General features: G+C 39.3%; 1 protein-coding gene across 1 annotated transcript in view; it reads left to right on the forward strand.

The window, feature by feature from the left end:
• The window catches only part of LOC136422944 (neuroligin-4, X-linked-like), a 66,405-nt gene extending 58,286 nt beyond the window's left edge, over positions 1-8,119 (forward strand). The window contains exons 5-6 of the mRNA XM_066410874.1: positions 1,485-2,027; positions 4,295-8,119. Coding sequence (XP_066266971.1) covers positions 1,485-2,027; positions 4,295-4,724 — 973 coding nt within the window. The 3' untranslated portion in view covers positions 4,725-8,119. The remainder of the gene's footprint in view (positions 1-1,484; positions 2,028-4,294) is intronic.
• The last annotated feature ends 7,144 nt before the right edge of the window (positions 8,120-15,263 follow it).

The raw sequence follows: 15,263 nt of genomic DNA on the forward strand, positions 1-15,263 counted from the left end.
AAATTTAATTGCCCTCCGATTGGCAAATATGTCGTAAACGTTCGCAGTCTAAGGTTTTCATTGCATGTGAATTGCCAGTGTTGTTACTGCCCATGATGATATAATAACAAACTGTTTTCTGCATTTGTTCTAGCAAGGACATTATATAAATAATGGGGGGGGGGGTCTAATTAATTGAGCTGTATACACAAGGTGTTTCATCGCATATGAATTCCCAGTGTAGTTGCTTCAGATGATAGTACAACAAGCTCTTTTCTGTATTTGTTGTAGTTAGTCTATTGAGATGTGTACACATGACATGTTTACATTAAATCAAGGAGGTTTTATATTATATACGAAACCTCATTGGTTGAATACAGGAATGAAAGACCTATTGGTCATGATTTCATATTTCGTCGCCTCAATTCTTGTTTAACAAGACTTCTGATCTCAAAATTTGAAAATATAGAAATCTTGTTTTTTTTGGCCTGCCTTGTTTTATTTCGCCCTATCTCATTAACTTCGGAGTCTGCGGAGGATGTCATCCATAAAATTTACTTGCTGTGGCCTAATGCTAGAACATCGTGGGACAGAACAGGTTCAAACTCAACACGCGTACGGTAGCGTTCGTTCGTATCCCGGAAAGATTATATGTTCCACAAGATCACTGGAATGTTGGTTGGACTGCGAAGTTGTATGGATTAGAAATTTTGGCGTGCATCTTGAGTTGGCGTTGACACAAGTGCACTCTGGTCGTCGACGAGGTATGTTTTATTGGTCACATTTCCCGTGAAAATGAAATTACCTCTCATTTTACTTGTTATGTAGAATGAACCTGTTTCTTTGACAATACAAAGACTTCACATTTGACAGGACGTAAAATACCTTTTGAACCTATTAAATTTCCTTTAAAATGTTTCCTTTTCCACCTTCTTTTCCAAAATGTATAATATGATAATTCTGACTTCTTGCAAGGAACATGCATGTGTTGTTTATAGAACTCTTCAAATTCCAGTTGCTAAATTATTTTGTGAACTTGTGAAAAGAACTTGCCAAAGGATTTGAATTGAGTTCCCTTTCACGTCTCTGTCAGCTCACATAGTTAACTAACGTGACAGAGTTAGAAAGGTCGCATTGGTTTGTACCCTTTATTATTTTCGCCCTTGAAGAATTTGATTTAAAGAGTCCCGCAGATGGTGGAAGAATCTGATCCACAGTTTTAGCGGGTAACAACGAGAGACGTTATTGGAAATACATGTGCATATTACGTGTGTTGGAAGTCTTTAATGTGTTTTAGCTGAGACGTCAATCTGCTAGGGATGCCCTGTAATGTATCAACTCTGCGACTATTTGACAAATTTGACTATGTTGCTGTGTAAACGATGCACGATGCGTTATGTTGACTACACCTGGTGTACTCCATGCATCTGTATAGTTTACCCCACTTTCCCTCTCATACATTTTCTATCCCCTTATTTGTTTTACCGTATTTTGTACCCAAACAGAAACCCAAACACCCCTCAGGCACAGGAAACCGCTTTCCTTCACCAAAAGACAAACAGGTTCGAGGGGCTGAAGTGGCGCAGGTACCAGCGGGGCAGCCACTACTTCGCTATCGGAATGAAGCCAAAGGACGACCGCTCACACTACCGTGCCGCTAAGGTTGCGTTCTGGATGGAATGGCTTCCCAGGATATCAGAACCTAGAAATTCAACCAGCGGCATCCCGGGCGGTGACAGCAGTTTGTTCGGTCCTTTCAGCTGCCCCACGGAAGACTCGGTGGACAGTCGTGATGAATGGAAACCTCGAAAAGTCCCGTATGACATCCCTTCCTTTCGTAAAAATAAACCTACAAAAAAGCCGCATTCCAGGGAACTGAGTATAACGATATCCGTCGGAATAACGCTGTTGGTGATCAATATTGTGGTGTTCTCTATGTGTTATTACCGGAGGGACAAGAGGAAACCGTCGGCAGAAGATAAACACACCATGACACTGCTGAATGGAAGAAACAGCAGTCCACCTGCAGTAGAGGTTGTGGAAGTCGGGTAAGTCCTCCTGACCTCTCTGTGTCGTTCTTGTGGTTTTGGTCTCTGCGCATTTTGCAATAGCAAGTATGTGAATATATTTAAATACAGATTTTGTGAAACTCCTTCCCTTATCCCTTAATGACTTGACCACTGTAGGGCCCCTAGGGATAGGCCTCAGTGTACATGTGTCAACTGACAGCTGCAGCATGTTTAAGAGTTCTACTATGAAATGCGGCGGATCTATAAACGTTCCTCGTGAATTACGCAAATTAGATTCCTATTTGCATAATCAGCAAATGGCTATGTAAATAATCACTTCAGTTTTCTACTCACCAAAAATCATGACGATCCGTCAACAAGAAAAAACAAACTCGAAACAAAATCGGCCCCTGCAATTTCAAAGAAGCCCGTATGGGCCCAAACCTACACAACTTATTCTCACTCCAAAGAGGTATTTACCACTAAAAAAATCATTACCAGAGCATGTCCAGAACACAAGAGATCAAAACCTCTGCGGTACTTTAGAAAGTCGCGAGGGGGCCGAAAGCAACACAGTCCGAGGTCTCATGAAGACCTACATACAAACTAAATATAAAGACAATCGACCCATGCATTCTTGAGTTATCGTCTTCACAGAAAGACGGACACACAGCACACACACACATACACACACATACACACACATACACACACACACACAAACAAACAAACACACACACACAAAACACATACACACACAGACACAGACACACACACACACACGATCCCCAAAACAAAACATTTTTGAAGGTAACTGTGTAATATATAGATACGGCCGGAGGGCGATCGGATCCGCGGGAGGACTAGGACCGAGGGTGATGCGGAATACACCGTGTTGTATTTTATTTATGTCATGCCCACCCGAGAAAACACACATTTCAATGCGGAATGCGCCAGAAGCTGAGGGAGTTTTGTGTCCTCGACGGCGGCGCAACCAACGGGCTCGAAATGCATTCTAAATATTCTATGGAAGCCCGTGTGATACAACATAGAACCCCGTGTGATACGGAAAATTATGTCATGTCTGGGCCTGATACGGGTGTTCCGGACCGTGTGATAACTATCAGGATCACATAGGGTTCGGGAGTGTTATCAAACAGGCTTCCATAGAATATTTCGAACGCACTTCGAGCGCGCCGGTTGCGCCGCCGTCGGAAATTCGAATACCGGATTCGGAGGTTGGAATCAATGTTGCTACAGTTTCTTGTTCGAGGACACAAAACTCCCTCAACTTCTGGCGCATTCCGCATTGAGATGTGTGTTTTCTCGGGTGGATATGACCAAGGTATGACATTAATAAAATACAACACGGTGTATTCCGCATCACCCTCCGTCCCAGCCCGACCCGCGGGTCGGGCTGAAACCTCGGATGATACGGAATACCCCGTGTTTTATTCTATATTTATCACACGGTCCGGAACACCCGTATCGAACGTTTTCGCGGCCCAGGTATGACATAAAGAGGTTTCTCATTTATAATGAAAATAAGACCCTCTTTGCAAATATTATTTCAGTCGATATTGTCTACCCAGCTAACACAAGATGGTCAAAGCCTGGAAGTCCTATCTAATTAAAGATGGCTATTTTAGTATTTTTGTACTAAAATTACTTAGTAGTTCTTTGAACTTTGATCAAAGGAATGATAAGATCTCCTTAACAATTCTTTTGATTAGGCCCTTATTTTCATACGATACATCTCATACGGTACCTACCTACCCCTGCTTGAGATATCCCCCAGATTATCTTACGAAAAGACCCACTGCAGTTCCAAACAAGACGCTAGAAGACCGGAACTTAAACTTGTCCCCTGCCCCAAGACCTAACCACCGATCAAAAATCACGACCATTGCATTTCCAGATGTCTACATCTGAAACTTTCAAGTAAATTGTACCGTAGATAGCCGAACTTAATTTTTGTTTTTTCGACCCTTACCAACCGACCAAATATTTTGACGATCCGACCAAAGCTTCTCGAGTTATGCTGTTGATAGCACACACAAAACAGACAAACCAGCCAATTCTCGAACTTGACATTCATCTTCCCAACACCTAACGTTACCCTCCTACCAAAAATCATGAACATTCATTCACAGCTTACCGATGTTTTTTTTTTGGGGGGGAGGGGCAACTTCCAAGAAATTAATATTCAGGCTTCCCCTAATGATTAACCCATATTACACGATTTCGTGTTGCTATGTTAGCAAGAATGAATACAAACTGAACATTGGGGACATTTTTCAATCCAGGTCGACAGATGAGGCTTGTCTCACAAGCGACACTGTACCATCGGGGCTGTGCGACACTGTACCATCGGGGCTGTGCGACACTGTACCATCGGGGTTGTGCGACACTGTACCATCGGGGATGTGCAACACTGTACCATCGGGGCTGTGCGACACTGTACCATCGGGGCTTTGCGACACTGTACCATCGGGGCTGTGCGACACTGTACCATCGGGGCTGTGCGATACTGTACCATCGGGGCTGTGCGACACTGTACCATCAGGGCTGTGCGACACTGTACCATCGGGGCTGTGCGACACTGTACCATCAGGGCTGAGTGACAGTCTGGTCTCTCGAAGGAGTCAAGACAGCGGTATCAAGTCCCCCATTAACTCCACGGACAGTATTGACATTGACACGCCCAGGAAGAATTCATTGTATTTAGAAAATTGAACGTCACGCTTCATGTGCATAGTACATAAATGTCCAAAATCCACCAAGTCCGTACATATCACGGCAGATAAAAATACATGAACAGTCAATCAGAAAACCTTGGTATATTTGATCCATAGTGATTTTGGCGCAAATGAAAAGGACCAAGTTGAGGACTTCTTAATTCAAGGGATGCATGGTTTTTAACGATACTGGAGCTGGTAGACATTGTGGGCACTTTTGCTGTCAACTTTATAGCAATATAGCCAACATAACGAGCCGTATTTCCACTTTGTTCGTGGCAATTCGTTTTGTACATACATGTACACTAGCACTTTAGTGACTTCATGTTCTGTAAGATTTAAAAAGGATTCTGCGAATAGCGCGCTTTGTTATTTTGAGGCTGCAGAAGTTCCACAAAATGACATCTGTTTGTATTCCACCACAGAGGCAGGGCAAAACTACTAAAATGAACATGGCCATATAATTGTAAATATGTCATGTCTAAATTTAAACAAGTTTCCTTTGACACCATTGTATACATTTTGATAGATTATGGTCAACGAAGTACAGCACTGTGTACTGCTCATTGTAGCCTGACATGATTTTAAAAATCTATCATGAACATGTCAGTAACAAAATAAAAATGGCATAGAGATATTTCCCGGGGAAAATGCCATTACAGATTTCCTTGTATTTCAATTTCCTGCAGAGTATAGGCTCTAAACCTTATTCTATAAAGCCAACATTTGGGAACAAAATGTTTCACTTGATTTCATTTCATCCATCCCCCATTGAATCTTGAATATTCCAAATAACCGAAGATAAACTGACCATTTGAATTAGCCTATAAGGGATAAAGTCTGAGACCTTCACCTTCATAAGATCTACCCACCCACCAGATAGCATCATGATCATCAATAGCAGACACACTAGTTTGCTTGCTTCAACATTAATCCATCCGCCCGGCAGGCCCTATAAGCTCGGTTCATTACCTCCCATAGCGGCCCTGCAATTTTCAACTTGTGAACTCGCTTCTGGCGACGTCGCCACCAAAATAGCTTCAGCTAATAAGAGGGTTCGCTAAAGCTCATCTCGGGCAAAAGCGCAAAGGGCGCTGGGAAGCTATCAACCAATCAGGTTACGTCTTACATCGCTAATTTGGGTTCAGAGCTTCGAGCCTGCTGAGAGGATGCATTATTCACCACTTCTGTAATCTTTGACCTCACTTTCTATCCATTTCTCAGTGCGACGTGACTAGAATGTAGTTTCTTAGGGTGTGCTGACAAATGTTTGTGGAGACAAAGACAGACAGACACAACAAGAGTTCGGAGACTCCCAACCTCCATGGAATGTTTGCAGATTTGTTTATAGATTTATCTTCTCTAATTGATTATGCAAATAAGGTATTTTCTACCCAAATAACATAAGAGTGTACTGCGTGTGTAAAATCCATTTCCTTTGGCAGAATTCCATGTCCATAATGCCTTAACCTTTACACAACCTATGCATATATATAGCGTACATACACATTTAACTAACTTACGTATGTTCCAAGTACAGTCAAATCTGGCCGAGCAACCACCTGGTGCATGCAACCACCTGCCGTCAGAGGACACATTGAATCAGTCCCGTCCATTTTTACATTGTTAAGATCCTCTCCCAAGCAACCAAATGTCTTCCCCAACCAGCAACCACTTTTTTCAGTCCCAAAGGGGCATTCACCCTCCCCTCAACAACCAAAATAGATTGACAGCAGCTAGCAGCCATGTTAAATGAGGATTTCTGCAGGTACAGTTACCCTATGCCTCTTTTGTTTGGACAGCGGCCCCTTCAAAATGAGGATTTCTGCAAGCTCTGGCACTATCGGCCATTGATTTCATTTCTTAAACCAGGATCAGAAACAATCCTGATACTAGTTGTATTTCACAACAATATCACAAACCCAATGTAAAGATATATGCAGTTGAATAACAACTAAAATCTGTTACTGTGCCTTTTTTGTGTCATCAGTTAAAATCAGTGAAGCACATAAATACTGTGAACTACTGGGAATTCAGACATAAAGAAACTGAATGCACTTGTTTTGGCAATACTAGGAAGAATGAACAGACAACTACAAAAAACTCATTTGATTGTTTTATAAACACAGTTCTGGTGGTCGAACAATAGTTTATTGAAATTTGTTTACATAGCAGTGTGGGGATTATAAACAAGACTACAACAAGAATTATGACACTTAAGGTGCATACGACACCAATGACATCGACATTAAGAATTTCCTTAGATTACGGAGACCATGATACTAATGTTTAAAAACATAAGAAATTTGCACAAAATATTCACACTTATTGAACATTAACCATCAAAACATCATACTCCCAGCTTTTGACTTTAAGCATTGGCTATGCATATTTGGCTCTAATTTGCATAATTGACACGTGTTAAAGTTTCACATGCCATAACCTACGTCAGCTACAAATATAAAATCCTAATATGAAAAATATTGTAAGTATAGAATATCCTTGTTTAATTTTGCAGAGTAGGTTCTACTTTGCATCTCATCGTGTACATCCGCATGCCAAATACAATGAAAATCCGCTGTCCCATGTTTTATTTATCGCCTTAAAAAAATATTTAAGCAAAATCGATCCAGGCAGTAGTTGCATTGTACAACGACAATTTTCTGATAATCCCCCGTCTCCCAGTACCAACTAGATATTAGATAGGTGCGAAATATTATGTCACAAACAACTGAAACAAAAATAAAAAATAAAAAAACTTGAATAGTTGTTCATCGATTTTTAGCCTTAACATTTTGATTGCCCTCTTGCTTTGAACCATTCCCATCATGCATCAACCTGCTTTCCCATCATGCATCACTAATGGACCTGCGTGGTGGTCAATATTCCCCTTCTGGATTGTAAAGGGTTCACGTCTTTTCTAATCTGTAAAGAAAGTTTACAAATGTTGGTATTTTGTATTCAAAATTCATTTTAGAAAATAAAACCTGCTTCTTCTTCTGAGTAATGCTCTTTTAAGCACATGCCACGACGATCAACTACTTTAGAATTCGAAGCATTCCATTTTTTTCATTATCGCTATCTATCTGAATTCACTTATCACCATTGTATCTTATCATCTTAAGATGCCCAGATGAACTAACATTGTGCAGATTGGGGCCAAAAGTAGCAATATTAATCAACGTAAATAGTACATATCAAATGAGTGAGCGTGAGAAAGTCATTGAAATAGGGACAACTGTTGTAAGACGGAAACAAATCATTAGGATTGTGTCGTATGTACAGACTAAGAACATTAATCAAGACTTGAGATATATGTATTAATCAAGAAGATGTGTTTTACATTAAACGATACAGCATTTTATAGTAATAAATCAGTGGTTTGTGTCAAAACCCCATGGTCCTGTCTTCAAGCAGAACATTCATCACAGTCATTCACGCCAACACAGTCACAAACATACACGGGCACGGAGAAAGCAGCAAATCCTGCTGGCCAGTTTTGAAGTAATACGGAGTTTATGTTTTCAAGAGCAAATGTCTGTAAGGATCAAACAATGGTGGCAGGGGTCAAAAAATCGATTCGGCTCATATTTTGCACAGTGATAGTACTTGGCCCACTGTCCCTCAAAATAGCTTTCTTTTTGATCAACACCGATTGTTGCCATGGCAACGGACCAAAGAAGTTTTGGGGCCATTTTCCCTGATTTGGGTATGTCAAAAACATGAAAATTGGCTCATTTTAGGACATGATTACGAACAGATGCTTGAATTTAAAGGGAAAACAAAAACTGGGCTAACAAGAACAACTTTTTCAGAATGGCTTTGAAGTTTTCAGAAATTCAAGTTGAAGTGCTTGGGCAACCTCAAAACAATACAGTGTTTGTGGCTTGTGAAAAAAAGTAATTTTGTCCCAAATTAAAAACGCTGTAAGTCCAAAAGTGGTGCTTTATTTTGCTTCAAATTCACATCATATATACATCCAAGTAATAGCTATCATGTATCAGTTTTCAGATTTTGGTATCTTTTTTGGTTTTCACGTAACTGTCTTCAGAAGTAGGTCATTTTTTATGTTTGACGAAAAATATGATGTTGGGCCATATTTAAAGCCCAATATATGGGAAAGGAAAAAAGTGATCTGGTTTAAATTCATGTCAAAGGTAACCCTATGCGTGTTCTATTTAAACGAATGGTTGCAAAGGTTGATGTCTTGTATCGTTGCTGTGTACTTGTCCCTAAAAGTAGGCCATATTTTCGACATATGCGGAAATCAACATTTTTCGCTAACTTTGAAGCCCTGAAGATGTCGAAGTGGGATGTTTTTTCAATTCAATCTTTAATCAGAGGTACCCCTATGTATTATCTATCAATTGAATGGTTGTAAAGGTTGGTGTCTTGTTTCGTTGCTGTGTACTTGTCCCTAAAAGTAGGCCATATTTTCGACATATCGGAAATCAACATTTTGGCTAACTTTGAAGCCCTGAAGATGTCAAACTAGGACGTTTTTTTCAATTCAATCTTTTATCAGAGGTACCCCTATGTATTGTCTATCAAACGAATGGTTGCAAAGGTTAGTGTCATGTTTCGTTGCTGTGTACTCGTCCCTAAAAGTAGGCCATATTTTGGGCATGTGTGGAAATTGATATTTTGGGCTATGTTTGAAGCTCTGAAAATGTCAAAGTGGGATGTTTTTTCAATTCAATCTTTTATCAGATGTACCCCTGTGTATTTTCTATGAAATGAATGCCTGCAAATGTTGGTTCTTATTTCGTTGCTGTGTACTTGTCCCTAAAAGTCATATTTTCGACATATGCGGAAATTAACATGCAGTAATTTCTAAACCCAAGTTCTTGAAGAACTAATACTATGTATTGTCTTTCAAAATACTTCTGATTATTACCTAAGGGTTTTACTGATTTTACCCCCATACCTACTTGAGTATAGCGGATCTCCCCTTATCATCGTGCCCTAAGCTGAGGAACTTGAGAACTCCAGTATGTAGGTTAGAAGAGGGGAAGTTTGGTTCTGTCTGTCTTTGCTCGTAAGAGACACAACATGTAACGTTGGTGCAGTGAATTTTACTAACCATTACAAAGTTAGACAGTGAAAAATATTTATCATTTCTCTCCTAGTGAGGATCACATAAGTATTTTACCCAGCTCGCAGAGTATAGTGGATCTTCCCTCATTTTTGTGTGCAGAGGGAGAAACTTGTAACAAAAGTATGCTACTGCATTAAAAGATATGGACATTGTTTGCACGAGAAATATATATATATATATTTATATATATATGTGTGTGTGTGTGTGTGTGTGTGTGTGTGTGTACATATATATGTTTTGATATTGCTTCTTTTGAATCGCTTATTTCCGAAATATGACCTAAATGTACGTTCAGGGACAAGTACACTGCAACGAGACAAGACACCAACCTCTCAAACTATTCATTTGATAGACAATACACACGGGGTACTTCTGTTGATGGAATTAAAAACATATCCTACTCTGACATTTTCAGGGCTACAAAGTTAGCCAAAAAAACGCTAGTTTCTGTATATGTGCCAAGTATGGCCTACTTTAAGGGACAATTCTACGGCAACAAAACAAAACACCAACCTTCGCAGGCATTCATTTCATAGAAAATACACAGGGGTACTTCTGATAAAAGATTGAATTGAAAAAACATCCCACTTTGACATTTTCAGAGCTTTAAACGTAGCCCAAAATATCAATTTCCACACATGCCCAAAATATGGCCTACTTTTGAGACAAGTACACAGCAACGAAACAAGACACCAACCTTTGCAACCATTCATTTGACAGACAATAAACAGGGGTACAACTGATAAAAGATTGAATTGAAAAAAACATCCTACTTTGACATCTTCAGGGCTTCAAAGTTAGCCAAAATGTTAATTTCCGCATATGTCGAAAATATGACCTACTTTTAGGGACAAGTACACAGCAACGAAACAGGACACCAACCTTTGCAACCATTCATTTGATAGACAATACATAGGGGTACCTCTGATTAAAGATTGAATCGAAAAAACATCCCACTTCGACATCTTCAGGGCTTCAAAGTTAGCCAAAAATGTTGATTTCCGCATATGTCAACAATTTGGCCTACTTTTAGGGACAAGTACACAGCAACGATACAAGACATCAACCTTTGCAACCATTCGTTTGATAGAACACGCATAGGGTTACCTTTGACATGAATTTAAACCAGACCACCTTTTTACTTTCTCACATATCGGGCTTTAAATATTGCCCAACATCATATTTTTCGTCAAACATAAAAAATGACCTACTTCTGAGGACAGTTACGTGACAACCAAAAAAAGATACCAAAATCTGAAAACTGATACATGATAGCTACTACTTGGATGTATATATGATGCAAATTTGAAGCAAAATAAAACACAACTTTTGGACTTACAGTGTTTCAAAGTTGGGACAAAATTACCTTTTATCACAAGCTACAAACACTGTATTCTTATGAGGTTGCCCAAGCACTTCAACTTGAATTTCTGAAAACTTCAAAGCTATTCTAATAAAGCTAAATAGTAGCTTTTGACTAAAGTAAGCAAAATAGAAATTGTTTTGACACTGAAAACAACATACGTTTACACGGAATAGTCTTGCAGTCAGTATTGAATACATCCCTTTATACTGTCTAGCAACAAATGCACCAGCTAACTGACACTGAAATTGAGTTACTTGCGTCAGATTAAGTAGAAGCTGTGCCGTTTAGACAAGTCATAATGTGTGTTGATGTAACGTAGCGCTACCAATTATGGTTCAAGTTATTCAAAACGACATTTATCTGAAAACCGCGGGGACAGAGCAAAATGTTTAACCCATGGCAAGCTCTTCTAAAAAGAAAAATGCATGGTATGTAAGCTTCCCTTTGCCTGTTTGACGCCGTGTAAGCATTTATTATCTTCGCCGAGATTATTTTTTCGGTTACTGCAGCTGTTGGGTTGGTCTGTATGTATGTCAAGAGCATAACTTTAGGAACCTTTGATGGATCTTCATGATTTTCGTGTGTAGCGGTTGTGCAAAGGAAGGTCAAGTTCGAAAATGGTTTACCTGGAGTTTTCTAACAGTACTACAGTGGAATTTTTGTGTGTTTGTTTGTATGTAAGCAAAAAAAAAGTGACCGAAACGTTAATGGATCTTCATGATTTTTGGTAGGTGAGTAGCGGTTGTAGGACTACTTGCCAAGCAGAGGTGTGGGTCCGGCTGGTTTTTGACGTGTTCAGTTTAGGCATTTTTGTCCTAAGCATGTTGGCGTCATAACGAAAAGGGACAAAATAGAAAGCCCGACAAAAACACCTAAAAACACGTCAAAAACCAGCCTGACCCACTCCTCTGCTTGGAGAGTACACTGCTCTAAAACTGCACCACTGCTAGGTACGGAAAATTCACATTTATTATGTCTTTCAAAATGATATGGAATAAAGCTTTATTCTATTCATACATATTGACTGTACTATTTCATCATCATTTTTCAAATACGACACTGCAATATCAAACCTTTGTGGCCTATATAATATCAACATACAGACTCATTTATCAGCACACAAGACACATATACTAGTCCTGTACCACCAAATGATTTTTAACCCTATGTAGGCTGTCCCCCCTCATAACTTCCAAACGGCATGGTGTATGATCCAATTTGCAGGGGGTTATATCAAAGCATGTAAGTATCACTATAAAAATCACTATCCTAATAAGCCTTGATTTTTTTATTAATGTGTTCGTGGAACTCTAGTTGATACTGAGGTCTATGATGGAAAATTGTGCTGGGGCTATCTATTATGGTCCACCACAGTCTTTTTCCTCCTAGCGCTCTACATGAAGAAGATAGATAAGAAAAAATGCATATGAATTGTCCAAAGTAGTCTACAGACAAATGCTAGTAAAGCTTGCTTGCTGCGATTGGAGAAAACAATGCTGTGCAGTGAAATTCGACAGCGGCGCGTTGAGTTCACGTGATAAACGCGTGGCAGTCTTGTATTGATGCGAGAAAATGTGGCGTAGGCGAGGAGGGTCGCTGGGTTGTATCAAACCTTCCTGAAACTAGTAAGAATTTCAAACTTCGAATTGCCATAGATAGTCTGAATATCAAAGAAAGGTCTAACATCAGCTACTTTTTAAGTAACTAGCTATCGTGTAAGTTAGAAAAACATAATGAAGTACGCGGTGCCGAATTACATTATTTTCCAAGCAGATCTGACACGTATAAGATCTTAATTTTCGAAGCTGAATCTAGTACGGTCGCGTTGTTCTCTAGATGCTATTTTGTTCTGATAGCAACAGCATTCACGAACTTGGCGATGATTATTTGTGAATGTGTGTCAATATTAGGGAAAACGGACATCATTACAACTCGGTCCAAAAACAGCACCTCATGATCAGCAAAGCACAACGGCCTTAATTTGATCCAAGATTGCACGATGATCAATTGAACAGAACATGTTTGAAATTCGTCCAGTTCATATATTCTGTAAGCGCAGCAGTCCTTTGTGTTGTAAGTGGATCAGTCTGGCCTTACGCAGTCTGTGCTTACTGTACATATCTGGTGGGTTACATGTAAAGGTTGACTATCGTTTATACAAAACAAACAAACAAATCAATAACATTCAGTAAATGATTAGAATGCCATACCTCTTACAAGTAGCTTCAAGTTGTAAGGCTGAAAAGCAACCTGACAACCTCTTGACTCTAAACCTGGTTATTCGAACCCTACACGCAATTCATACTATCATCAACGTTATATATTTCAACCAATCTTGCCTTGGCATACCTAATCATATGACCTAATTATTTCTAATAACATCATATGTCACATCTGTTTTCAATAATCTATTTAAGTTGAAGACAGATTAAACCAGAGTTCCACGACCTCATACCTTCTCCAAATGATTTTAACCTTTATGACTGACGTATTAGGAGTGTTTCTCATCAATAATAAATCATACCAGTTGATTGTCTTAAAATATAACATGTCCAAAGTATCAGCTTAACAAATTATGAGCTTAACAAAGAAGGTTATGCTAATATTTATCATCAATTATGCAAAAGAGGCCCTTATTAACATAATTTGATTCAATGATGTTCATATTCACATAACTTCCCGATGCCACAAAAGAAAGTATTAAATGTATGAAATTGCCGTCATTTGCCAGTGTGGAATAATACAAGTTACTCATTAAGTATGCAAATTAGGCCCACATTTGCATATTTTCTATTTATTAACAGTTCTCTCTTCCTCAGTTACAGGGATGACAACAGAGTTACTTGCCCCCATTACCAGCCATGATAAGACCCACTAAAGTTAGGCCCTATAAGAGCACTTACCTTAACTTCAATCTTAAAAATTCTTCTACACCAGGAAGTCACAAGGGTATACTTGATAAACATGCAAAGAAAACCGAGGGTTGTACAGCTCAAACTCGAAGAAACGCCACCCGGAAGTAAACAGACCCTATCTCTGACCAAGTTCCCAGCCATACCCATCCGCATGACCCAACAACTCACATATGTTCTTACGCCACCTAAACTGCTGAACTAAACAATTTTCAACCTAAATGGGAAGCTAAGACCCTACCTGTTCCTTCTAACCAAAAAAGTCTCCAGATTTCAGATCAGTCTGTTAAGATTTCAAGGAAAAGAAAGGTTTCAAAGATTTTAAGTAGGGACTACAAACGAGTTCAAAGATTGCGCAACTAAACTTAGGGGTAAGCCCTACAATTTGAATAGTCATATCATGGAACAAAGCGGATTTCTAAAATTGCCTCATTAATTATGAAAATTAGACTCTGATTTGCATTATTATTGTCCAATCATACTAAGCATCACACAAGCTATCCACATACCAAAAATGTTGACCATCCATCAAGGCCATCTTGTTATAGTATTTTCTCATTAATTATGCACATGAGGCCTTCATTTGCATAATTCATATCAATCAATATTTCTCTCTTCCTCAGTTGCATATGTCACATGTATCAGAGTCCTATCATGGAATTTGGCGGATGTATAAACTTTCCTCATTAATTATGCAAATTAGATACTGATTTGCATAAGGAGTGTCTAATCATGGACATCATCGCTCACGCTATTAACCTACCAAAAATCATTACCATCCATCAAGCCCTTCTTGAGTTATTCCCTTTCAAAGTCAGACGCATAACCTGCTCCTGGAGTTCCAAAAAAGCCGCTAGGGGGCCCAAACCCACACCACTTACTCTCTGTCCAAAGATCTATCTACCACTCAAAAATAAGTTCCATAGCGTGTCCGGAACACGAGATTTTCCGCAGGAAGTTCCGCTGCAGTACCGTAAGAAGCCGCTAGGGGGCCCAAAATCTGATCGTTTTTAGGTCTCATTAAAAAACCTACCAACATACCAAATACCAAGACAATCCATCAAGGTATTTTAGAGTTATGCTGTGCCACTACGCACAAACAAACAAACGCTACGTTGATGAAAGTTAGACATCCAGGTAGGAAGATACGCCAAAAATAAT

The sequence above is a fragment of the Branchiostoma lanceolatum genome, chromosome 17 (assembly GCF_035083965.1).
Source record: "Branchiostoma lanceolatum isolate klBraLanc5 chromosome 17, klBraLanc5.hap2, whole genome shotgun sequence".
NCBI classification, from domain to species: Eukaryota; Metazoa; Chordata; class Leptocardii; order Amphioxiformes; family Branchiostomatidae; genus Branchiostoma; species Branchiostoma lanceolatum.